Source organism: Pongo pygmaeus, chromosome 10, assembly GCF_028885625.2.
Source record: "Pongo pygmaeus isolate AG05252 chromosome 10, NHGRI_mPonPyg2-v2.0_pri, whole genome shotgun sequence".
Lineage (NCBI taxonomy): Eukaryota > Metazoa > Chordata > Mammalia > Primates > Hominidae > Pongo > Pongo pygmaeus.
The window spans coordinates 54,953,206-54,979,486 of NC_072383.2; the positions used below are offsets into that span (position 1 = coordinate 54,953,206).

The 26,281-nt window shown below is 52.9% G+C and overlaps 1 protein-coding gene across 1 annotated transcript in view; it reads left to right on the forward strand.

The window, feature by feature from the left end:
• Positions 1 to 26,281, forward strand: part of LRP1 (LDL receptor related protein 1) — an 85,121-nt gene that overhangs the window by 14,156 nt on the left and 44,684 nt on the right. Inside the window, exons 4-19 of the mRNA XM_054442952.2 lie at positions 1,523 to 1,642; positions 2,817 to 2,945; positions 3,072 to 3,335; positions 12,058 to 12,220; positions 12,329 to 12,551; positions 13,945 to 14,134; positions 14,628 to 14,771; positions 16,254 to 16,490; positions 17,678 to 17,858; positions 18,744 to 18,966; positions 20,179 to 20,380; positions 20,720 to 20,845; positions 23,664 to 23,804; positions 23,943 to 24,068; positions 24,793 to 24,909; positions 25,307 to 25,387. Of these exons, the coding sequence (XP_054298927.1) occupies positions 1,523 to 1,642; positions 2,817 to 2,945; positions 3,072 to 3,335; positions 12,058 to 12,220; positions 12,329 to 12,551; positions 13,945 to 14,134; positions 14,628 to 14,771; positions 16,254 to 16,490; positions 17,678 to 17,858; positions 18,744 to 18,966; positions 20,179 to 20,380; positions 20,720 to 20,845; positions 23,664 to 23,804; positions 23,943 to 24,068; positions 24,793 to 24,909; positions 25,307 to 25,387 (2,667 nt within the window). The remainder of the gene's footprint in view (positions 1 to 1,522; positions 1,643 to 2,816; positions 2,946 to 3,071; positions 3,336 to 12,057; positions 12,221 to 12,328; positions 12,552 to 13,944; positions 14,135 to 14,627; positions 14,772 to 16,253; positions 16,491 to 17,677; positions 17,859 to 18,743; positions 18,967 to 20,178; positions 20,381 to 20,719; positions 20,846 to 23,663; positions 23,805 to 23,942; positions 24,069 to 24,792; positions 24,910 to 25,306; positions 25,388 to 26,281) is intronic.

Here is a 26,281-nt window from a genome sequence, read left to right on the forward strand (position 1 = left end):
AGGGCCCTGTGGGCCATGGAGAGTCCAGTCACAGCGTGAGCATTTGAGAGTTGTGTCGGGGGAGGCAGAGCCTCAAGCCTGCATATTAGGGAACAGTGGCTTCTCCCTTCTCTTTTCCTCGGGGTCTGGGCCTGGAGTAAGAGGCCGGCTTTGAGAGGCCATGAGCGTGGCCCTAGGGGAGGGGCTGTGCTTGGGTGTGGGGGCAGTGTCCTGTGCTGTGTGCCGGAGAAAACATCTGTCTGTGGGAGGAGACTCGTCTGGATCCTGTTCACTAGGAGCAGGGAGGATGGAGCAAGGGAGTTTGTGGAAGATTTTTCTCCCTTTCTTTGGCTGATTTTGCATGTTTTCATCTGAAGCTCCTGGGACGGGATGCAGAATGCGGGCCTGGGGGCTGACTTAAATGACCACATGCACCCCTTCCTCTCATGTGGTGTGTGTTCAAGCTTACTTCCTTTTGAGTACCTTTACAGTCTCTAAAACAACAGAGAACTTCAAAAACCTCAGGTCTGAACTTCCTTCTCTGATATTACGGAAATCGGCCTCCTCATTCCCTCACCCTATATCCAAAAAAGTTACTCTTTTCTAGGTTTTCCAGAGCAAATGATATTTTCCCCCTCTGTGGAGAAAGGCTGGGCAGGCAGCATGAATGGCTCTCGGGTGGAAGTGGGGAGGAGAAAGAATCGCTGGGGCCTGGCCCCCCATCCCAACTCTTCCTGGCAGGCTTAGTGCCTCTAAACGTCTTAGCATCTTGGGCGGCTCTCTCTCCTAGGTGGGGGTGGAGGGGGAAGCCAGGGTGTGAGGCCGCTGGACAAAGGGGTCTTTGTGGCCAGGCTGCCTGGCCCCACGCAAGGCCATTAACTGGGTCGCTGGTCTGGGGGGGCAACTGCTCTCCCACCTCTCCCCCCTCCTGTCTTATTCCCTTCTGTCTCCCCTGTGGAAGTGGGTCAGTGGCAGGAATTAGAAAAGAATCCAGAGGGGACCAGTTTTGCTCCTCCTTCCCGTCCTCTACCTGGGCCTTAGGCCTTCTCTCTGAGGCCTCTAGGGCTCCGGGGATGGGTTGGACAGGCGCTTCCAGGCCAGAGCTGGGATCCTGTGGGGACAGACACGATTCCATGCCCACTCTTCAGCCCCAGCTGCAGCCAACATTGTAATCCTCAGGCAGTGTAGACGAGAGGCATATGAAAGGGATAAGACTCACCATCCCCTCTTCCTGTTGACCCCAACAAAGTGCCAGAACCCCTCTCCATGGGGACAGAGGTAGCCCAGAACATCCAGAACAGGGACACGTGGGTTCTAAGCCATCACTGGCTGTGTGACCTTGGGCTTGTCTTATAGCCTCTCTGGGCTTCAGTTTCTTCACTTGTGAAATATGGTAGATGCTTCCTAAGGCCCCTTCTGTCTCTGACACTGCAGCCCTTAGAAGTGGTTTCTGAAGGTTGACTGGGTTTCGGGGAAGGTTGTGGCCGGCGTGGAGCTGCCAGATCTGGCGGCCTGAATATGTGTCTCTCCTGCCCCCACACAGAGCTCCGAGGCAACTGCTCTCGCCTGGGCTGCCAGCACCATTGTGTACCCACACTCGATGGGCCCACCTGCTACTGCAACAGCAGCTTTCAGCTTCAGGCAGATGGCAAGACCTGCAAAGGTATGTGAGTGCATGTGCCTGTGTGCATGTGTGTGTGCCAGTGGCCAGTTGAGGTGGGCAGGGAGGGGCAGAGAGGGGTAGGGGGCCTGGCTGGAATAAGAAACTAGAAGGAAGGTGCAAGAGAGGGGGTGCCACCACCCCAGGGCATGACTGTGAGCCCTAACCATTTGCTTCCACTAGACTTTTAAAAATTCATCTTAAAATTATAGTTTATATGTAAAGTTTTCTGTTGTAAAAAATTAAAGCATTAACAGATAAAACCAAAGTCCCCTTTGACAAATCCCCCTCAATTCCAGTCCCCTTCCCTTCTCCCTGGAGTTCAACTCTATTATCAGTTTGCTCTCTCTCTTTCAGGCCCTTTTTTGTGCATTTGTCTGTGTGTATTCACAGAAAATCTAATTGGAAGCACTGCTCAAGAGTACTGCGTGCTCTTTTTTACATAAACGATAGTATACTGTATGTATTATTTTCAATGTTTTTCACTCATCAGTATGTTCCACAATTTTTTTTTTCTATGTTAATATGTAAAGATCTACATCATTCTTTTAGAAACCACTATGACGTATGACTTTTACCACAGTTTACTTGGTCACCTCCCTGTTGATGAGTGAGATGTTCCCAATTTTTCACTGCTACAAGCAATGCAAACTTTTCTGTTTTAAATTTGCCTCCCTCGGGTCTTTGTGCAAATGCCACCTTCTCAGTGAAGCCGTCCCCCGACCCCTCTAAAATTACATCCCTGCCATCTGCATTCTCTATCCCTGTTCTCTTTTCATTGCACTAGCACCTCTAACGTATACTTTATTTACTTTGTTTCGTATGTTATTATAGTAACTATATTTCATTTATTATCTGAATATAAGTTTCATGAGGACAGCAATGTGGGTCTATTTTAAAGTTCACTGATGTACCCCTGGCACTTGACCCATAGTAGGGACTCAATAAATCTTCCCTGCATGAATGAGTGATATGTACATGAGTGTTTCTCTAGAGTGGATTCCAAGACTGGACTTGCTGGGTGATAAGGTTTGCACATTTCATGCTGTAATAGACTCTGCCGAACTGTCCTTCAAGGTAGCTGTAAGGATGGACACGTTGATCATGTCTGATGATCACCCACTTCGTTGCCCTTGTCACACTGGAAATGACCACATTCTTGCCCTTTCCCCGGCAGATTTTGATGAGTGCTCAGTGTACGGCACCTGCAGCCAGCTATGCACCAACACAGACGGCTCCTTCATATGTGGCTGTGTCGAAGGATACCTGTTGCAACCGGATAACCGCTCCTGCAAGGCCAAGAACGGTGGGTGTGGTTGCCTGTGGCCACAGTGCTAACTAAGCCCCCTCAATGCTATTCCCTGGTGGGTGGTGGCCTGAGAGGTGGTCCTAGAGCCCTGGCTGCACAGACTCTTCTCTTCCCCATTCCCAGAGCCAGTAGACCGGCCCCCTGTGCTGTTGATAGCCAACTCCCAGAACATCTTGGCCACGTACCTGAGTGGGGCCCAGGTGTCTACCATCACACCTACGAGTACGCGGCAGACCACAGCCATGGACTTCAGCTATGCCAATGAGACCGTATGCTGGGTGCATGTCGGGGACAATGCTGCCCAGACGCAGCTCAAGTGTGCCCGAATGCCTGGCCTAAAGGGCTTCGTGGATGAGCACACCATCAACATCTCCCTCAGTCTGCACCGTGAGTCACCTGTTCTCAGCTTGGAGGGCTGGGGAGGGTAAGGGAGACGGGGAAGGTGGACCCTGTCTTGAACAGAGGCCGGGAGTTACACAGGATGGTCCTGTCTGGGGCAGGAGAAGCAGGAGGCTGGATACAATAGTGTGTGTTTGAGGCGGGACAGAGCCACTGGCACGCTCCCTCCCAGCTCTCTGAGCAAGTGTCTGGATGGCCCCTGCATTTCTGGCCAAGGGCTGAGGGGGCAGTGAATGGTCAATCTCCAGAGACCAGGGACTGTCCCTTCTCTGAGAGGGGAGTGTTGACTAGACTGCAGAGGGACTTTCCGGTGCAGTGGGAGCCAAGGCTAGGGAAAGAAGGAGCGGAAGCCTGAGGTGCCCTGTTAGGCTGCAGCTGAGGGTAAAGGAGCTGGGACCCAGCTGCTGTGTCTCCATGGGCCATCGTTTCCCTCGGGGACCATTGCTAATGGACTCTCTGCTGCCATCGGGGGAAGGCAGTACTGAGGTTATTTCTCTGTGGCTTTGTGGCAGTGAATGAGGCTGGGAGAGGAGCGTGAGCCACATGAGATTTTAGAATATCCTGGATGCTTCCATTCAGGCTCCTCCCTAGGCTACACTTTGCTATCCTAGTTGTGGAAGCAGGGGTGTCACAGGAAGGGGCACGAGCATAGCTGGGTGTAGACCCACTGCCGGGAACAGCCCTGACCATCTCAGAGGCTGTTACACCAGCAGCCTTAAAGTCAACATCTGGCAGCATCACATTTCCAAAGAAATGCACCACAGGGCTGAGAGGAAGAATCTGGCCTGTGGTTGATCTGACCCCCTAAGGGAGATTAACTTGATCTGTAACTGTTTAGTAAGCCAGAATTCCCATCTCTGCCTTGGTTTCCTAATCTGCCTAATGGGTTTGAGCTTGTCTGTCTAGATCAGATTAACTGGAGTGAAAGCCAGTGGTAAAGGACAGCACACTTTGAAGTTGAGGATTGTGAACCTTGGGCCTCTCTAGAAGATCTTCAAGTTTCTTTATTTAGTTCTTGTGATGAAAAGAAAGATCCCAGGAGGTTACAAGGGATTCATTCTGGGAGAGAGAAAGGCCCCTCCCCGGAATGGTGGAGAGCAGGGGTTCCTCTGAGAGCCCTCACTCTCCGTGGCCTCAGCGTAAGGATCACATTTCTGCCTTTGGCTCCTCCAGAGCATCCCCAATAGCGTCCTTGGGCTGCTGGTGTCCACAGCTCACCTGTGATCAGACATGTGTCCTCCTTGGGGTGCTGAGCTGGGGGCTGTCAAGACTGGTTGGCTGAGCTCTTAACGAGTGGGCGACTCAGGGAACCCCATGGCTGATGGGGTGGGATTGGTGCTAGACCCTCTTGTGCAGCTGCCCTCCCCCTGTTCCTTGTCCAGTGCCCTACTCAACAGGCCTGTCTGGGCAGACAGCTTGTCAGTTTCCTCCCCAGCCCTGCGTCTTGCCATACAGTGGGCTTGTGGGTAGGTGGCTATGGGGTGTCCTGGAGGTAACCTTCTCAACTTCTACTCTGTCCTAGTCTCCTTATCTGACTTCCTCCCCAGGAGAAGCCGGTACCCCTCCCTCGGCAAACAGATTTGCCTTGCCTCCCAGTCCGCCAAACTCACTGGGCCTCTCAGGGGCAGAGTCCAGGAGGCTAGAAGAGTCCAAGGGGAAATGCTTGTGGGGTAAATGAGTGGGTTTCTCTTGTCCCAGCTTCTGTCCCTTCCTCCCTGCCCTCCCCCTTCTCCACACCCCTGCCGCCTGAATGTCTGGCTGTCACCCTGAGGATGGTTGTTTTGCTCTCTCCCACAAACTAATTATGGGTCCCAAACTGAGGATGTCAGTGTCTCTCCCCTAGCCCCTCCCCCAGTTCCCGGGTCATCCCCCTCCCCAGGAGATGCTGACTGGCCTGCCCTGGTGTGTAGGGTGGCTGGTCCCAGGCACACACCTGCACAGTGGCTGCTGGCCTGTAATTAGCTCCCCAAGGAGGATGAAGAAGAAAAGCTGCAGCTTTCTCCTGCTTTCACTCTGCCCTCCAGGGCAGCCCTCCCTGCAAGCCTTCCATTCTGTGCTGTGACTGTGGCCTCTGTTGGACCCCTGGGGCTGAGCCTCATGCAGCAGGGGTGCACACAGAGGGAGGAGTCTGACAGTTGAGGGGTGTTCGAGCCAGCGAGGCCAGCCCGCTGGTGCAGGCAGAAGGGGGAGCCTGCCCCAGAGAAAACTCTGGAAGCAGAAATAGAATAGAAAGAAGGAAGGAGGCCAGGAAATGAGCCTGGTTCACATGTGTCCTGGGCCATGTGAGTCAGACCTGTTGTGGAGTCCTGAGAGCCCCCGAGGGCCCCCCCGAGGCCCTGCAGTGTGTGCACATTCCTCTTCAATGCCCCAGGGCTGCTGACCCTCCTGCTTCAGGCCCAGTGTCATCCCCCTGGATTGGGTGGGTCATCTCTTTTCCTCCCACCTGAGATTACCTCCCCCTCCCCTCTGCCGCTGGCCCAGTGGTTTGGGGAGGTCTATGAGGCTCGAATTCCAAGACCAGAGAACTCGATGGTGAGAGCCGGAAGAGAAGGCAAGACCCTTGACCAGCACCAAGAGCAGCCCTGGCTTTCACTACTGCTTTCTCAAAGGGGTTATGCATTGATTTGATTTTAGATGGTACCTGGACAAGCTTTTTTTTTTTTTTAACTGTTACAGTTATGTTTTTATTTGATATGCATTAGGAAACTCCTGTAACTAGCACATCAAATCTGTTACTTCAGCAATTGTTTAGGTTGCAGTGAAATAAGAAAAGTAAGTTAATTGAAATAACTGGTAATAAACAGTAGCACAAGCTGTACATAAGCATGGCAGACATTTTGAAAGTGATACACAAAAGACTAAAGTTCTGAAAATTGAGGCCCAGAGGGATCAACAGGCCTGATAGTCCCTGAGTCAGGAACCAGGACTGCGCACTCTCACCCCCACCTCTGACCAGTCTCTCAGCTCCAGAGGCCTATGGAGCCTGTAACCCAGCTTTGTCCAGCCTCCTGCCAGGCTGCCCCTGGGCAGGGCTGGTGGTGCAGTCTACCGACCCCAGCCCAACCCTGCATTTCCTAAGCTGAGTTCCTCTGATCTGTATTCCCTTCACCTTGGAGGATGCCACCACTGTAGAAAGAATGAGGCAGACTGCAAGATTGGGGTCCTGGGAACATGGGTGTGTATGGTGAGGGGAGGTTCTGAGGTTGTAAATAGAGGCCTTGAAGGAAATCAGGTTTGCTGAAGTCACTCAGGAGTTTGGACTGTGTGTGAAAGGATGGTCTAAAGGGGCCCTCAGAGTTCTCAGGGTTCCCCTCCCTGCACCATGCTGCATGGGGAAGAAGGAGGTGGCTGGGGAGCTCAGCAAAGGGCCCCTAGGCTGCAGGCAGCAAGGTTGCGAAATGGGTCCCAGGTCCAGCTGGCCAACTTCACTTTTCCCTTCCTCTCCCTTTCTTTTATTTATTTATTTTTTTAGTGCGTGTGTTTTCGAAATCACAACAGGAAATGGGGTAGTGATTTGTCTAGAGGGGAGGCAAAGAAGGGGCAGACAGCAGCCCCTCTGAGTCTAATGAACTGGCTGCTGCTGCTGGAAGGGGTGCTACCTCCCCACTGTGCTGGGCACCCCTGGACCCTCTCAGCCTCCCACCCGTGCCTACAAAGCACTTCCAGACTTCATATGTGAAAGCTAACCATGCCCTTCCTTGGCCTTTCTGACCCACGGGATGCCAGGCTGTTTGGGAAGGGGTGGCTCTAGCCACCCCACTCTTTGGCCTTGGGCCCCCTGCATCCTGGCACTTCTGCTTCCCATTCCTGTTCTGAGTTTCCTAATCATTTAACAGCTCACTCTTGCTCCTCCTGTCTCCTGGCCAGGGCCAGCCCTGTGTCTCCCGGCCCAGATCCAGCCCTGTCCTCTCCTCCCCCGCTGTCTCCTTGAAATTGCCTCTCCACCCAGACTGCTCCCAGCACTCCCCTCGCTGTTTTCAAGCCAAAGGAAGTAACTTAAGCAAGAAAGATGTGTTTTAGAGCCCGGCAAGGATTTCTCAATAGAGGGAAGACCCTAAGATGGGCTGAGTGGAATCCAGGCATCATCCCTGGGATCTAGGTCGAAATGCCTCTTGGGGACCTAAGCCAGGCAGGGGAAGGTAGCAGGACATAACCACAGGCTGGAATCACAGGCAGGAGCAGGAAGGGAGCCCAGGAGAACGAGGTGACACAACACGGCTAAGCTCCAGACTGGCTGGTGGAAGGAGGAAGAGCTGAAGTTGGGACCCAGCAGGAAACAAGGAGCATGAGGCCACATCATTTAGCAGAGCTTCTGCCAGGCTCACCACGAGGTCTCCTTCCCACCTTCGAAGTCCTCAGACTCTCCGCCATCTCTCCCAGGCCCAGGCAAGATCCCTGAGTGGGATTACTAGACAGACTGTCCTCTCCCACCGTCTTGGAGTGTCCCAAGGCCAGAGAGGCAGGATCCTGGCAGTAGAAGAGAGGGGGAAAATGATGGCCCAGCTCTAGAACGACAGACTCAGTCTTCAATAAATATTTGTTCAAAGGATCAATACATGTGCGTCAGGCGCCTGAAACAAAGACAAAAGGCAGCGCCCTCCTTACAGTATTTGTAGTCAGGTGAAGAGGCCATGATCAAAGAAGCTCCAGAGGCCTATGGAGCCTGTAACAGGAAAACTTCCTTCTTTTTTTTTTTTTTTTTTTGAGACGGAGTCTCACTCTGTCGCCCAGGCTGGAGTGCAGTGACGCAATCTCGGCTCACTGTAAGCTCTGCCTGCCGTGTTCACGCCATTCTTGTGCCTCAGCCTCCTGAGTAGCTAGGACTACATGTGCCCGCCACCATGCCTGGCTAATTTTTTGTGTTTTTAGTAGAGACAGAGTTTCACCATGTTAGCCAGGATGGTCTCGATCTCCTGGCCTCATGATCCACCTGCTTCAGCCTCCCAAAGTGCTGGGATTACAGACGTAAGCCACCAAGCCCGGCCTCGAAAACTTCCTTCTAACAGGGCAAGCTTCCTTCTGGGAGCCTGAGCCGAGTCTTGACGAGTAGTAGGTGTTAGCCCCAAATGGCCCTCCTGGAGGGCCCACCTAGAGTCAGGAGGCCACAGGGCTCTGGCTGGAGGCACAGAGGGCGACTTGGTGGAAAAGGTGGGAAAGGATGGGCTCAGGGAGGGGAGGACATGGTGGGAACCGCAGCCCCCATGTGGGGAGTGTTTATCATGCACCAGGCCTCAGGCTAAGTGCAGTTAGTGCACCATCCAGTTTTACAGATAAGGAAACAGAGACTCAGAGGCATTAAGTAACTTGCCCATAGCCTCAGTTGGAAGGTGACAGAACCAGAATTCAAACTCAGGCTGTGAGTGTCTAGGGCCCAGTTGGACCCAGGGCAGAGCAGAATGATAGGAGGAGAGGTGGGGAAGTTCCTGGAACAAGGGCCAGAATCTAGTGTGCTCCCTGGGGATGTGGTTAGAGGTCCAGGGACCTCTTTGGATGTGTATACACTCTTGGGTGTGTAGATGCGTTGGGTGACATTTTCTCAGGGCATAAAGGCTTCTTCCTTCCTCAGATTTCCTTATTTTAGAGCAGGTGACTAGAATCCTGCAGCTGAAGCTAGAGTCTTTTTGGGCATGGGGTGGGACCCGTGTGTTTGGGAAAGCAGCCACCATGTACGGAAATGCCTTTTGAACAATGGGAATGAGGGAGAAGTTGAGAAAAGCTGGAGTTGTAGTGAGTGCAGATGCTGAGCAGTGGGATGGGGTGCCAGGACACCAGGTCTATTCTGGGGCCTGGAACTGAAAGTCCTCTGTGCCATAATGGGCAGCTGTGGTCTCTCGTCTGACTCCTGCACCTCTTCCCTGCTTCCTAGCCTCCCTCTTCATGCTGGAATCCCCTGCCCCTTTGCCCCTAGACCACCCCCAACTGCTTCCACAACACAGCCTCCCTCTCTCCCCTTGGGTTTATTTGAGATTCTCCTGTCCTCAGGATTTTTGGCCTTTGGCCAGAGCCTCTTCAGAAGGTGCACTGAGGTGGTTGACCCTTAGAAGGCTGGGCCATAAGGGGACGGCTCCCCTCAGGGCTGGTGGAGCCAGAATGCTCAGGATCTCTGGGCTGAAGCCCAGGACTCCACCTGGACCCCAATTCATAAGACAGAGAGGGGTGGCCCAGATACTGCCTATAGGGCAGCCCTGGAGGCAAGGTTCCTCCTCTCCATTTGAGCCCATCTCTCTACACTGGCCTTGGAGTGGTGGCTAAGTGTATGTGTGTGTGTGTGATTGTGCATGCATTAGTGTGTGCATACGTGCGTGTGTGCGTGTGTGTGCATGTGTGTGTGTGGTGGGGCAGGCAGAGGAATCTGAACTTTAGCAAAGAGAAAAATAATGTGGTGCAGGGGGTTGGATAACAAAGGATTTTTGCTTGCAACTAATAGTCTCCAGCTGCAAAAATACCAAAGGGGAGGCCAGGCAGGCTGAGGACTCCAGTTCTTGCCAACTCCTCACCGGCCTGCTGAGTGGGGCCCTGCCTGGCCTTTGGGGAGGTGGAAGGGAGACCGGCCAAGGGTAAATATCTGAGAGCAGGGATGATCTCTCTGCCTTCCTTCCCGGAATTGGGAGGGAATCCAGGCCACATCCTGGGGCTGGGGGTGCTGATTGTGGAGCTGCACCTGGGATAGCGGCATCAGATCTCTGCAGGTTTCTTCCTTCTCTCTCTTGCCAAGAGAAGGGTAGATAGGGGGAGCAGGGGCAGGGTATTGCCAGCCCTAGGGCTGGGCAGTGACTCAGGGAAGCCTCAGGAAGTCGGAGAGAAGGCCGGCCGTAGCTGCGCCAGCTGGTGCTGGGAAAACAGCTTTCACTGATGAAGTTCATATACATGCCAGCAGCCCCCAGACCCCTGCCGTGCCCACCAAGTAAAGGGCACGCAGCCCTGTTTGACTTCCAGCCACCCTGCTGGCTGCCAGGGGCTGCAGGCAGGTCCCTGCTTTGAGACTTCGATTTCCTTTGGAGGCAGCCCAGCAGCATTCATTTGAATCTGTTTTCTCTGTGGTTACAGCGTGTGGGGCAAAGAATTTGGTTGCCTTACCCCTGCACTAGGCCCTCTTCCTACAGGGCCTTGGCCTCCTCAAGCTACTCTTCCCCCTCTCTCCAATCTTGTGAGGATGGGACAGTATTGGGGGCCCAGAGGAAAGAGTGGCTGGGCTTGGGGATGCATGAATACTTACAGGGGTAATACCTCATCTCTATGGCCTTGTTCTCCAGGCATTGGGATGGGATTTAGCAGAGAGGACCTGAAGAAGAAACTAGTTTGATGAAGCCCTCAGTTGGCTCCTTCCCTTCCTGTCCTGTGACTCTGAGTCAGTGTCAGGGCCCAGCCAAGTTCCTTGAGAGCTGCGTTTCTGTTCTTGTTGCCCCCACCCCACCCCAACCCACTGTTAGGGAGCAGCCCCTGAATCCCTGTGGGGATGAGGGGGAATTAGGGAGGGGTCGAGCAGAACAGCAAGTCATTATAGCTATAGCTGTTTGGGGGCAGAAGAATCCCTACTGGGTTGAGTATGGGTAATGGAGGATGAGTTTAAGCCCAAAGCAGGTAGCCCAAAGATTTCTTTACCTGTTGGGGAAACTAGTGGAGATGGAGTTCCAGGCAGGGGTCCCAGAAAGTCACTGCCTTAGGAGTTTCCCAGTTTGCAAGAGGCACCATCTCTGATGGTGGTAGTTGACGGGGGCTGTGAGTAGATGGAAGGAAGCCAGTGGTCCTGGAGAGGAGGAGCCCAGAGGAGGCTAGCATGTGTCCCTGTCCCCAGACTTCCTGCCTCCTTGACTTCCAGCCACCCTTGCCCTGCCTCTCTTTCCTTTGGCCCTTCTTGGCTTCTTCCATCTCCTCCAGAACCATGCCTGAAACTGAGTCTAGGCAGCTGGGCTCCATCTCCTTCCCCCACTCCCATCGTCCTTAAGCCCCATCTCTTTCTGAGCCATGCCTCAGTTTACCCTGAGGATTCTTTCATGGCGCTCCTCCTAGACTGTGTCTCCTCCAGCCCTATGACTTATTCCCCACGTCTTCTGACCCTCCCCAGGACATGAGGACATTGAGCAATAAGGACATTGCAGGAACAGGGGACTGGGGCTGAGTAGAGGAAGTTTGGCCCATGTCACTGGTGCCCAACCTTTTGCCCCCAAGGATCTTCCCTTTTGCATCTCTGTAGAGTTCATATTTTGAAATACTTTTCTCCCAAACTGGGTTTATTAGCGCGTGCCCTGCTTTTCCACTTTAAAAATTTATGCCATATGTCCAGCTTCCAGTCAGCGCTTCTGGTTAGCATGAGCTAAATAGATTTACTGTAGAAAGCAGATAAAAGTCCAGTGAAAAGCAAAGATGTGTAATGTTTTGGTAGCCTGAGTGCTCTTATCCCAAGTAAAAGCGAAGTTAAAAAAAAAAAAAAAGACTGAGCTGGTGGACCTGTGCTCTCTACCTTTTGGTGCCCCAAGAAGATGGTCCCTTTTCAAGGATAGGCTAGAATTGGGAAGTCTGTCAGTCAACCGGTCAGCCAGCATTTACGCAAGGCCTCCTGTATATCCACTCTGAGCTCAGCATGGGGGTATTGGGTGGGAGGGTGTCCAGAGAAGGTGGGCTTCCAGGTGTGGGTTCTCACCAGCAAAGGGTGGGCATCTCTGCAAGAGAGCCTACCCCACCCCATGGCTCTTTCATTTGTACTCTCCAGACGTGGAACAGATGGCCATCGACTGGCTGACAGGCAACTTCTACTTTGTGGATGACATCGATGATAGGATCTTTGTCTGCAACAGAAATGGGGACACATGTGTCACATTGCTAGACCTGGAACTCTACAACCCCAAGGGCATTGCCCTGGACCCTGCCATGGGGTGAGAGTGGCAGGCGGGGTTCTGGCCCTGGAAGGTGGGAGGCTGAGGCTACAGTGGTAAGGAGGGTGCCCAATGTCCAGACCCCATTTAACATGCATCTTCCCACAGGAAGGTGTTTTTCACTGACTATGGGCAGATCCCAAAGGTGGAACGCTGTGACATGGATGGGCAGAACCGCACCAAGCTCGTCGACAGCAAGATTGTGTTTCCTCACGGCATCACGCTGGACCTGGTCAGCCGCCTTGTCTACTGGGCAGATGCCTACCTGGACTATATTGAAGTGGTGGACTATGAGGGCAAGGGCCGCCAGACCATCATCCAGGGCATCCTGGTGAGGGAGCTACTGTCTGAGGTTTTGTGGGGGAACCATGATCCAGGGCCATCTGGTGAGGGGGGAGGCCTCTGTAGGGGAACCGTTCTCTGAGTCTCCTGGTAAATAGCATGGATGCCCCAGACCTCTAGTGGGAGTGGGGTGGGCTTGAATACTGCAGAGAAAGGACAAGATATGGGTTCCACTGTGATGGGAACAGTCATTTTAGAGACACCACTTCTGTTTACTTCCTTTTTCTCATTTGACTCTTATAATAACCACTAGTTGATGAACAGGGAGGTGGTTCAGGTCCTTTTCAGCAGATGAAAAAGCAGGATCAAAGAGGTTAGGTGATTTGCCTATGTTTACAAAGCCAGGTGATAGCACTGGAACTTGGCCTAGAAGCCTTGCTGGCTTGGAGGTGGCGTCTCCATTGTGGGATAATTAGTGTGAGCAACCAGCCCAGTTTGCCTAGGACTGTCCCAGTTTTAGCCCTGAAAGTCTGGTAAGCCAGGAAACCCTTACCTTTGTCTTAGGCAAACTAGGACAGTTGGCCACCGCAGATAAGCTATGTGGGTAGTCAGGGGTGTTACAGGGCTTGCTTGGGGCAAGTGTGTCCTCTTAGACCTCATAACAGACTAAGAATGTCCTCTGTGGACAGAGTTTAGAGCCCAACTCTAATTCAGTCTAAAATCACTAAAGTGTCTACCGAGTGCCTAATTCTGTGAAGGACAGGGTTTCTGCCCTCAAGGGGTCTGAGTAGAGTGGGTGAGATAAGTCCACAAATCACCGTGCCAGACACAGATAGATAGCAGTGTCACGGAGGATGTATAGAAGGAGAAAACATCTCCGGTTAGAAGATCCCATAAATTCTTTAAAGACATGCTCTGTAGAGGATGAGTGGGGTCTTGGTAAGCAAAAATCTTCAGAATAGGTTAGTCCAGCCAGAGGAGACAGGAGTAAAGCATTGATTTAAAAAATGGTGGGGCCAGGCATGGTAGCCCACACCTGTAATCCCAGCACTTTGGGAGGCTGAGGCAGGAGAATTGCTTGAGCCTCGGAGGTCGAGACCAGCCTGAGCAACATAGGGAAACCCCATCTCTACACAAAATTTTTTTTTAATTAGCCAGGTGTGGTGGTATGTTCCTGTAGTCCCAACTACTCAGGAGGCTGAAGCAGGAGGATCGCTTAAGCCCAGGAGGTGGAGACTGCAGTGAGCCGTGATCGTGCCACTGCACTTCAGCCTGGGTGACAGAGTGAGGTCCTATCTCAAAATAAATAAATAAAAATAAAAAACTACAGGATGCATTGGGGAATGCAGGTCATGAAGTCTGGAGGAAGCTGAGGGCATCTCCAGGGCAGAGGGAGGAACCCCTATCATCTCATGCTGTCCATTCTTGCCTGCCCGTCTCAGATCGAGCACCTGTACGGCCTGACCGTGTTTGAGAATTATCTGTATGCCACCAACTCGGACAATGCCAATGCCCAGCAGAAGACGAGTGTGATCCGTGTGAACCGCTTCAACAGCACCGAGTATCAGGTTGTCACCCGGGTGGACAAGGGTGGTGCCCTCCACATCTACCACCAGAGGCGTCAGCCCCGAGGTGAGCAGGGCTCCATGGCCCCTCCAAAGCTGGCTTTACCCCATGATGGCTCTTAGACCTTGGGATCACAGCCCCTCTATGGGCCCTCCTGTGGGGACCCTGGCTTCTTTCATGTCATGACCGATTCTCCTAGCCAGCCACTCGGGCTACCTGCCCTGGCCCCCCAGCTTCCCCTGCCAGCCCCCATCCACCCACTCAGCCTCCAGATCCCACTCTGTCCCTCCCATTCCCCTTGCCAGTCTGGAGCAGGAGCACCTGGCCATAGGCAACCCTAGAACTCTCTCCCCTGACTACTGAAGCCCCCACCCCAAGAGTCTGAAGGCTGGGTTGTTGGGGAGCAGAGGGTTTCCACCCCTGTGGCTTCCAAATCCTAAAATGGGATAGCAAGCAGAAAGACCACAGCAGCAGGGGGTGTGGTCAGATTCAGGAAGCCTTCTCAAGGCCTGGCACAGGGGCTCTGAGGGGTCCTGACAGCTCTTCACCCTGCCCGCAGTGAGGAGCCATGCCTGTGAAAACGACCAGTATGGGAAGCCGGGTGGCTGCTCTGACATCTGCCTGCTGGCCAACAGCCACAAGGCGCGGACCTGCCGCTGCCGCTCCGGCTTCAGCCTGGGCAGTGACGGGAAGTCATGCAAGAGTGAGTGACAGGGAAGGGGGTGTGTGCCCATTGGGAGGCGGCGGGAGGGTTCCTTAGGTGTCCCCCATAGCCCGGCTGCCTCTGTCTGACATGCAGGGAGATGAAGGAAGTGTCCCAGAGTGTACCTGCTAGTGAGGGCAGAGATGGGACTTGAATCCACATTCGAAAAAAGTGCTTTTCTCACTCGCCCACCGGACTCTGCAGAAAACTAAACTGAATCATTCAGCAAGTGTCTAGTGAGCAGTGAGCACTCACTACATGTTTGGCACTGTTCTGGTCATCAGGATTAAGCAGTGAATGAGACAGATGTTGTCCCTGGCCTCAGGGAGCTTATAGTCTAGTTGGGGAAACAAATAAATGTAACTTTAGGGGGTAATAAGTGGTTATGAAGAAAATAAAACAGAGAATAGTCAGGCGTGGTGGCTTATGCCTGTAATCTCAGCACTTTGGGAGGCCGAGGCAGGCAGATCACCTGAGGTGATCTGCGTTCCAGACCAGGCTGGCCAACATGGTGAAACCCCATCTCTACTGAAAATACAAAAATTAGCTGGGTGTGATGGTGCATGCCTATAATCCCAGCTATTGGGGAGGCTGAGGCAGGAGAATCGCTTGAACCTGGGAGGTGGAGGTTGCAGTGAGCTGAGATGGCGTTACCACACTCCAGCCTGGGTGACAGAGAGAGACTTTGTCTCAAAAAATTAAAAATAAATGAATAAATAAAGCAGAGAATAGAGTTAATGAGGACAGCAAGGGCCTCTCTGAGGATGTGGTGTTTGAGCCAAGCTCTCTGTGAAATGAAGAGGGCAACCATGTAACTCCCTGAGGGAGGAGCATGTCCGGCAGAGGGAATCAACAGTGCAAAGGCCCCGAGGCCAGCGTGAGTGTGGCAAGCCAGAGGAACAGCACGAAGGCCAGCAGGACTGAGTGGTGTGAGGGCAGAGAAGGAGGCAGGGGTTGGATTTTATTATATCTGGGATGGGAAGCTCATAGTGACTTTTGAGAATGGAAGTGACATGATTGGATTCACATTTGTATAAAAGTCACACTGCTGCTGGGTGGGGGATGGGCAGTAGGGAAGCAGCCAGAAGACTGTTTCAGTGTAGTGGGCAAGAAGTGATGTGGTTTACACTAGGATGGCAGCAGAGGAAGTGGTAAACAGTGATGTGACTCCAACATATTTTGAAGGTACTCCTTTTATACCACTGATTTCAGTGATCAGTGGGCACTTAGCTGAAAACCTGCTATTCTTCCCTCATTTCCTACCCTTGGAGTGCAGAGGTCAGACCCCAGGGTATTGCGGCCAGGACCCAGCGTCCTGTATGTTAGTGTGTGTGTGGTCAGTCCATCTGACCCAGAGCCTCGCATCCCTAACGTCTCCTGACCCATCACAGCTAGGGCATTGCAGCCCCTTGGCCGCAGCTCCTGGGTGGGGATGATGGTCGTGTGTGTGTCTGACTGTACCCTGGCTTGTGCCTGCTCTAGAGCCGGAGCACGAGCTGTTCCTCGTGTATGGCAAGGGCCGGCCAGGCATCATCCGGGGCATGGATATGGGGGCCAAGGTCCCGGACGAGCACATGATCCCCATTGAAAACCTCATGAACCCCCGAGCCCTGGACTTCCACGCTGAGACCGGCTTCATCTACTTTGCCGACACCACCAGCTACCTCATTGGCCGCCAGAAGATTGATGGCACTGAGCGGGAGACCATCCTGAAGGACGGTATGGGCTCCTAGGGATGTGGCCCATGGGGATGGAAGGGGGCTGGGGCCCAGGCATCTGTTTCTCGGTGCCCTCTCAGCAGGATGGTCCCCTGCTGACCGGCTGGCTGCACTGGTTGGCATGGAGATGAGGGGATAGACAGATTGACCCCTGTGTGACCCCCTTCTTGGCTGAGCCGAAGAGGCAGGAGGATGGATGGGTTAGGCAGCATGGGCTGTCCTTGCCAGCCCTTGGGAAAACTCAGGGTCTCTCTGCATTGGCTCAGAGCCCTGGGGCTGCACACAGCACACAGCCAGGAGACAACTGAGGTCTTGAATTGGAGACAGTCCTGCCAGATCAAAACAGGGCACACCCACATGTATGTGCACACACAAGATCTGTGCAGCTGACCTTGCTGTCACCAAAAACTGCATGCTAATGTGTCCTGAGAAAATTGTGTTTTGTGAATTGCATCCAGGTCTTCCTTCTGAGCTGCTCGGGCAGGTTCACAGTGCATTGTCTTTTTAATGTCTATGTGAAGGATTCTGAGCTGTACGAGTTCTGCCCCAAATCTGCACTTGGGCCCCAGGATCAGGCCGCCTCCCCATCAATCTGGCGGATGCCAGTTATAACCTTTGCCCTGCACCCCATCCACACTGCAGTTCAGAGAAAATCAACAGTCAGCAATCATATCACAAGACTTTGGGGAAATCAAAAGTAACTCATCAGGAAAAGATTGGGGATCCCTATACCAAGGGAACTGCTATTTAAAGGACACTTGGAGTGAAGCCTTTGGCTAAGTGAAAAATCACTTCCTAATTTATTCATTTTGTTAGTTCAGGATTTTTAGGCCTAGGATATGATGTCACACTTGTGCCCAGAGCCACATGCCCATTGTTTCAGCTCTCTACGCAGGCACGGGCCAGATGCCCTCACACAAGAGCCCACATCAGCCATATAGTTTACCGCCTGCCACGTGTGATTTTGAGAGGCTAGCCCCAATACAAATGGCAGCACACAGGGCCTTCCCCTATTCCTTTTCCAGCCTCCTGTCCCTACCCCCACCCATCTGTCTAGGGCCCCAGAGGGTCCCTGCACCCCTCTGTAGCCCAGACTGCTCAAAGGTACCTGAGTCCAGGAGGGCCAGAGGCAGGCAGCTTTGAACGTCCTTTGAAGCTGCTCATCACCTGTCCATCTTCCCCCAACAGGCATCCACAATGTGGAGGGTGTGGCCGTGGACTGGATGGGAGACAATCTGTACTGGACGGACGATGGGCCCAAAAAGACAATCAGCGTGGCCAGGCTGGAGAAAGCTGCTCAGACCCGCAAGACTTTAATCGAGGGCAAAATGACACACCCCAGGGCTATTGTGGTGGATCCACTCAATGGGTGAGTCCTCCCAGGCCTTGGGGTGGGAGGAGCTGGGAGTGTGTGGGCCTCAGATAACTGGAGGATGAAATGGACAGGGAAGCAGGGGAAGGCAGCTGAGGTGGGATACTTTAGCAGGAATGAGAGTCTGCAAGGGGAGGAGTCCCTGTCTTCAGGGAAATGGGAGTGATTCCTTAAACATAGAAGAAATCTGATCCTGTCACTCCCAGTTCAGGGCCTTCCACTAACTCCCGTTACCCTGAGAATGAGGCCCACGTTCTTGTCAGGCCTGCACAGCCCCACAGCATCTGCCTGGCCCTTGTCTGCCCTCATCTGCATCCTGCTTCCAACACTTGAAGTTCTGTCCCCGCTGCCTGCTGTCTGTTTCTCAAACAAGCACCCCAGCTCCTCCTGCCTCAGGGCTTTTGCTCTAGGAGTTCCTCAGCCTGGAACTCCCAGATATTTGCCGGACTGGCTCCTTCTCTACATCAAGTCTCACTCATGCCACCTCCTCATGGTGGCCTTCTCCATCACTCCCCTGACACCCCCACCTGCAGCCCGGTCACTCTCCACCCCATCACCCTGCTTTATTTCCCTCCTGGCCTTTATCGCTCTCCATGTAACTTTGATTGACCTGTTTCTTGTGGGATGGGAGCTCCATGGGAGCAGGGACCTTGGCTGCCTTGGTCCCCACTGCATCCATGAATGCCAAAACTGTGCCCAACTTACAGGCACTCAACAAATATTTGTTGAATGGAGTGAATGAATGAAATGTGTGGTTCAGTGATGAGCAGGACAGGAGACCCCTGTGAGGAGCTCTGGGACAGCACTCATGGATTGGGATTACAGGGGAGGCTGTTGATGGCAGGGGGTGCCCACGTGATGCTGACCAGTCACTGCCCACAGGTGGATGTACTGGACAGACTGGGAGGAGGACCCCAAGGACAGTCGGCGTGGGCGGCTGGAGAGGGCCTGGATGGACGGCTCACACCGAGACATCTTTGTCACCTCCAAGACAGTGCTTTGGCCCAATGGGCTAAGCCTGGACATCCCGGCTGGGCGCCTCTACTGGGTGGATGCCTTCTATGACCGCATCGAGACAATACTGCTCAATGGCACAGACCGGAAGGTGGGCAGGCATGTGCCTGTGTGGGGGAGTCTGTGTGTGTTGCTAGACCATGCTTGGGCGTGGATGAGGTTCTGTGTGAGTATGTGGGTATCTGTGTGTGTCCAGGCCTGTGTGCCTCGTGTATGTTTTTCTGTGCGTCTATAGATGTGTACATCTGTGTGCTTGCATATCTTATGTATTGTGTTATTTGTTTGAGGATTGCCTCCATTTGTGTCTCTTTGTGTCTATTCGTGTTGTCTGTGAAGTTGACTGTCCATGTGCCGGTCTCTGCATACACATCATGTGTGCCTCCTCATGTGTGTGCGTAGACACACGGCATGCCTTGGTGTGTGTCTGCACTCTCGGCAAGTGTGAAGGCCTAGGGACGGCATATCTCTACACTTGGTCATTTGGATTGTCATGTGCTTCATGAGTCATGTACGTGTTCTAGTGTATAAGGCCCTTCATGATATGGCCCCTGACCCCCTCTCTGGTCTCTTTTCTCCCCACTTCCTTCATCCCAACACTCTTTGAACAAGCAGCACTAGACAGCTTGCTCCTCCCAGCACACATCACAGAGCATCTGCCCTCTGTGCCATTACTCATGCAGTTCATTCCACGTGGAATGTTCACCCCAGCTCCTCTTCCCCTGGCGGACTGCTCAGGGGCCACCTCCCCTAGGATGTCATCTCCAGACCCCTCTTCACACTGGATCACCCGTATGTGCCCTACATGAGACAGTGGGCAGCTCAAGGGCAGAGATCATGTCGTTTTCACCTCTTACTACCTACTACAGCTCAGCCCCTAACAGATCCTGGTAAATGTTGAAGAAATGAATGGATGAATACTGCCTGTCTACTCATTAGTGTGTGTGTGTGTGTGTGTGTGTGTGTGTGTGTGTGTGCGTGCGTGCATATGAGTATGTGTGTGTGCACGTATGTGTGCGTGTGTGTGTGTTTGGGGACTATGAATGAATAGGAATGAGCCCAGGAGAGGACCGTATGGACAACCTCACCATCAGCATTCTTGCTGGATCACTTGATCACCCGCCTGCTTCAGGATCTACCATCCCACTGTGTGCAAAACTATCACCCTCAGGGGCTCCCAGGCTAATGGGGGAAACAAAGCAAAACCCATGCCCAGGATATAGACAAATGAATGTACAAAACAGTGATCTCACAGGCCTCCCTCAATTTTCTTCCAACTCCTTAGTAACATCCTCTCCATCCCTAGATTGTGTATGAAGGTCCTGAGCTGAACCACGCCTTTGGCCTGTGTCACCATGGCAACTACCTCTTCTGGACTGAGTATCGGAGTGGCAGTGTCTACCGCTTGGAACGGGGTGTAGGAGGCGCACCCCCCACTGTGACCCTTCTGCGCAGTGAGCGGCCCCCCATCTTTGAGATCCGAATGTATGATGCCCAGCAGCAGCAAGGTACCTCCTTGGGGCTGGGGGCAGCGTGGGACCTGGAAGGCGTGGTGGGAACTAGGCATTGATTTGAGACTTCCCTGGGAGTGAAGGCACTTCCCAAGGATCCTAGGCTCTGACTTTTGAGGATCCTGAGAAGAGAACTCCCCCAACACAATCTGATTCTCTGTTCCCCATTTCCCTTCCTGCCCCATGTCTGTGTCTCCTGTTCTTCAACATGAACTTCTTCCTCTCCATATTTCCTCTTTCTGTCCCCACATCTTAATGTGTCTCCTCCCCTATCCCTTCTCTGATCTCTCCTGACCTCTTCCTCCCCTTGCCTTTCCCCATGGCCCTTCCGCACAGTTGGCACCAACAAATGCCGGGTGAACAACGGCGGCTGCAGCAGCCTGTGCTTGGCCACCCCTGGGAGCCGCCAGTGCGCCTGTGCTGAGGACCAGGTGTTAGATGCAGACGGCGTCACTTGCTTGGGTATGAGGGGCCTGGCTGGGTGAGAGTGGGAAGCAGACCCCAGCAGGAGGATGCCGCAGAGAGGGGAGGGGAGGCTCCAGGGTCCTAGTCAGAGATTAAGGAGGCAATGAGGGGCCCTGAAGGGGCCAACAGGAAGCAAGGGAGGGGGTGAGCAAAGTCTCTGGGGGCTAGGAGGGAGTTTAGGGAAGATGGGAGGCTGGGAGGGACTTGTGAGGGGATGGCAATTGGGGAAACTGAAGAATGGACAGCTATGGATGGAAGGAGGAAATTATCCTTTACTTCTTTTAAATGTATTTCTCCATTACTAAAGTAAAATAATAATAATTCCAAATATTGGAAATTACTCTGGGAGGCCAAGGCAGGCGGATCACTTGAGGTCAAGAGTTTAAGACCAGCCTGGTCAACAAGGCAAAACCCCATCTCTACTAAAAATACAAAAATTAGCCAAGCGTGGTGGCAGGTGCCTGTAATCCTAGCTACTCGGGAGGCTGAGGCAGGAGAATCACTTGAAGCCTGGAGCCGAAGGTTGCAGTGGGCCGAAATCATGCCACTGCACTCCAGCCTAGGCGACAGATGGAGACTCTGTCTCAAAAAAAAAAAAAAAATTAACATTAAAAAATATATATAATATATATGTTGGAAATTAGAGAGGAGAAAAAAGCCCAAATCCCACCAGTGAGCACCATATGTTATTAGCATTGTGGTAAAGTGAACACCATTCTTTTTTCCTCAGGGGGGTTATATTGTTTTTTACATAGCTGTAATCGTCTGTTTATAAAATGTCTTCTGCCCTTTTTGGTTCAAGTGTCACAGCATTTTCTGTGTTATTATTGCATGATTTTAACAAGCCTTGTTTTTTATAAAAAATGGGTTGTGTTCATTGTAAAACTGAGTAAGTAAGGCCGGGCGCAGTGGCTTACACCTGTAATCCCAGCACTTTGGGAGCCCGAGGCAGGTGAATCACTTGAGGTCAGGAGTTCAAGACCAGCCTGGCCAACATGGTGAAACCCGGTTTCTACTAAAAACACAAAAATTAGCCAGGCGTGGTATAATGCGCCTGTAGTCTCAGCTATTTGGGAGGCTGAGGCAGGAGAATCGCCTGAACCTGGGAAGCGGAGGTTGCAGTGAGCCGAGATTGAGCCACTGCACTCCAGCGTGGCGACAGAGCAAGACATCATCTCAAAAAAACAAAACAAAACAATGAAATAAGTCAACAGTGTAGAAAAACACAAAGGAGAAAGCCCAAATCACCCCAGATTCCACCACCTGTAGATAACCACTGTTACCATTTGGGGGAACCACCTCCCAAACATTTCCCTATGATTTACTTTCACATAAATGGAGTCGTGCTGCACATACTGTTCTGTTTCCTGCTTTTGTCACTAGACAGTATGTAACGAGTACATAAGCAGCATTTTTAATGGCTAAAATATATTTCATTTGATAAATTTCATGTAATTTACTCAACCGCTTCTCTACTGTTGGATGTTTAGGTTGTTTCCAGTTTTTTGAAATAATCACAACCCACGTTTGTTGAGCATGGACTATGTGCTCAGCACTGTCATAGACATTTCCCTTGCAGTAGTTTGTTTACCCCTAAAAACATCCTGGTGGGAAAAGTGGTTTTATTATCCCCATTTTACAGATGAAAAAACTGAGGCCCAAAGTTAGAGCAGGATTTAAACCCAGGAAGTTTGACCCAGAGCCTGTTTTGTAATCATGCCTCTGCTATTTCTCACATCATCATGCCTGCCCATATTCTGGATGGTTTCCTTAGGATAGAATCCCGGAAGTGAAAATGGGTCAGTGCAGCCGTAGTGTACAGCTAGGAGGGAGTGGCTGGGGTCAGGAGAGGGCGTTGGCTGAGGGGGTTAAGGAATGGAGGGGCCAAGGTAATGGGAGGATCATCCACATGGAAGTTGAAGTCACGAAGAATTGAACCAGGAGTGATTTTGGAGAAAGTGCTGGTGAGCCAGGAGCTAAAAACCCTTACAGATGACAGGGCGCGGCCTGGGAGCCTTCCAGACGTAGAGGTTGGTATAGAAGCATGATGTAAGGGGAAGAACAGTCCAGAGAACAGCAGTGAGGAGCAAGGAGGACACATACCAGCCTCCAGGCCCATGGTCCATGGGATACGGGAGGGGAAATCGCCACCCGTGGGGCCATGGGAAGTTTCAGAGATTAGAGAGGGGTGGGAGATGGGTCAGACCAGGCAAGCGCCCAGCTGTGAGGTCTGGAGGCCGGGCTCACACAGGAGCCTGCACTTGTGGAGGTTACCAAGGCACAGACAAAGGACGTCGTGATTTAGCTGCTAATGGGCCAAGACAGATAGTGACGGTGACGCGTACGTTCTGGGGACAGGAGGGGTGGAGCCTGTGCGGTTGTGGTGCCTGTCTTCACTTCTGCTGGTGGGACCGATGAAACTGTGAAATAAAAAGTCCAGGGACCGGGGCAGGGCCCTGGGGTTCCCGGAGATGACTTCCAAGGGGAAGTTCACGGAGAAGTCAGGGAAGGAGTGGGGACAGCCTGTTCGGTGGTGACAGAGGTATAGAGGCCATGGGCTCTCTTGGACACCATTTGATTCTCAGGTCACACTGAAGTACAGCAAGTATTAAGTAGAGTAACCAGCACTATTGTTGCTTGGGAAAGAATTGCAGTTTCCATCCAGATAACTTGTTTCATGAAGAATTTTGTACTAGAAAAAATTACTTTGTATTATTAAAAAATAGTAAAACAAACAAAAATGGTGCAAAGAGCTTAGCACTTGTCCCACGACCGGGGTCTGACTTTCCCCCTCACGATCCTGTGGTGCCCACAGCGAACCCATCCTACGTGCCTCCACCCCAGTGCCAGCCGGGCGAGTTTGCCTGTGCCAACAGCCGCTGCATCCAGGAGCGCTGGAAGTGTGACGGAGACAACGACTGCCTGGACAACAGTGATGAGGCCCCAGCCCTCTGCCGTGAGTCACACGCCCTGCCCCACCCTGTTGGATGGCAGGCCTGCAGGGCAGCTCAGCTCTGGCAGTGCCTATACTGGAGCGGGCAGGAAGCTGGGGGCACCCAACTTCTCACTAACCCCTGACTCATTCCCTCCCCAGATCAGCACACCTGCCCCTCGGACCGATTCAAGTGCGAGAACAACCGGTGCATCCCCAACCGCTGGCTCTGCGACGGGGACAATGACTGTGGGAACAGTGAAGACGAATCCAATGCCACTTGTTCAGGTGTGGAGTGGGGCTCAGATCACACGAGGCACCCGTTAGTCAAGGAGGCAGGGGAGACGAGGGGGCCAGTTTCGGTGGCTCACGCCTATAATCTCAGCAATTTGGGAGGCTGAGGTGAGAGGATCACTTGAGCCCAGGAGCTCAAGACCAGCCTGGCCAACATAGTGAGACCTCCCACTCTCTACAAAAAAAATGAAAAAAAACAGCTGGGCATGGTGGCGTGCACCTCTAGTCCCAGCTACTTGAGAGGCTGAGGTGGGAGGATCACTTGAGCCTGGGAGGTTGAGGCTACAGTGAGCCATGGTCATGCCACTGCACTCCAGCCTAGACAACAGAGCGAGACCTGTCTCTAAAAATAAAATAAAAGAAAGGAGGAAAAGAATTTAGGGCCGAGGGGATGGAGCCCTGAGCAGAAGGGGGGTCTGCTATCCCCTTCCCAGCCTGGGAAACTGAGAGGGCTGAGCTTGCAGGGGACAGAGCACAGCTCTAGACTGGAGAGGAGGAACAAGGCAGGGTAGATCTCCTCCTGGGAGGATACCAGAGACCCCTTGAGAGAAAGAGTAAAGCATCCAGTGAGACCAGAGAGATGGTTTTGAATTCTCTAAGAGAAATGGTTTTGGATCCTTGGGAATAAGGGACACCAAATGCAGAGAATAATAGGGAAGAAGAGGCAGTGAAGAGAGGGTCAGGACAATGAGTACTCACACCCATCCCTGCCCCCCAGCCCGCACCTGCCCCCCCAACCAGTTCTCCTGTGCCAGTGGCCGCTGCATCCCCATCTCCTGGACGTGTGATCTGGATGACGACTGTGGGGACCGCTCTGACGAGTCTGCCTCGTGTGGTAAGAGGGATGGGCAGAGGGAGTCAGGCTGGGCCTGGGGGAGGGGCATCCTGAGAGCATGCCGGTTGGGGGTGCCGGAGACACCTGCAACCCAGCACTTGGGTGGCCTTCAGCAAGTTAATCTCGGTGGCCTCTGTGAGAGGAGAGCTCCATCATCACAGCATTGTGTCTCAGCAAACTCATGCAGGAAAAGCACTCAGCACAGGTCCTGTGTCTGCTGACTCATGGGGATGAGTGAGTGGAGTTTCCAGCCGAGGCACTGCTGCGGGGCCTTCCCCACCCTTCCTGACTGGGCTAAGGGCTGCTGGTTATGGGAGGGCCCCTGCACTCACCTGCCCAGTACTGTGATGCTGTGTAATCTTGAAGGCCCTACTCAGCTACTCTTTCTTCCTCACAGCCTATCCCACCTGCTTCCCCCTGACTCAGTTTACCTGCAACAATGGCAGATGTATCAACATCAACTGGAGATGCGACAATGGTAAGAGCTTGCTCTCTTCACCTGCTGATTCCTAAGACAGCTAGGGGCTACAGCCAGGCCCTTCAGGGAAGGCAAAGGGCTTCAGAATCCAGCAGGGCCTCCCTCCAGGACACTGAATCCCTGCTGGGTTGCCTGGGAGAAAATAGGACAAGTCAGAAATGCCAGGAGGGAGCCACGATGGACCAAGGGGAGACCATCACCTTTCAGTGTCGTTCCTACCCCAGGCAGGGCCTGAGCTGCCCACCCTCTAGTAGGGCTCGGAGGCCAGGGAGAGATGAGTGAGATGGGCCAGAGAGGCAGAACAAGGAGAAACCGGTGCCTGACTCCTTTCTCCTTGCAAACCCCCATCTCCTGGAGTACTTGGTGCACCCCTCAGGCTCTGGGCTTCAGGCTCAGAAGCCCACCTGGCAGATAGCCACGGACCAGGTGATGTCAGCCTCAAGCCACCGGGGCTATTATGTGTGTAAATGTGCGGGCAGGTGACCGCTGTGTGTGGTGTCTCAGGGCTCTATTGTGTCTGTGTTGTGTTGTGACGTGCTGCCCCAGTGGTTCCTGTCCCAGCTGATGTGTGAGCGGATGTGTTGGGTCAGTGCCACGTTGCCCCTCACCTTTGCCGTGTCTTGCATGCCAATGGTTGCCCCGGCGGTTTCTGTGTTTCAGAGAAGGATTGTGGGGACGGCTCTGACGAACAGACCTGTCCTGAGCCTGCCGGTCAGTGCATAGAAGCACATGCACCATCACCCAGAGCCCAGCTGGCCCCAGCCCCCTACAGGTTCTCCAGGCCCCCACTCCAGAGCTGCTAGGATATGAAGAAAAAGCAACAGAGAGGAGGGAGAGCAGAAAACTGAGGGAGAAAGCAAATAGTGCTCAGGAAAGAAGCAGAGAGGACAGAGG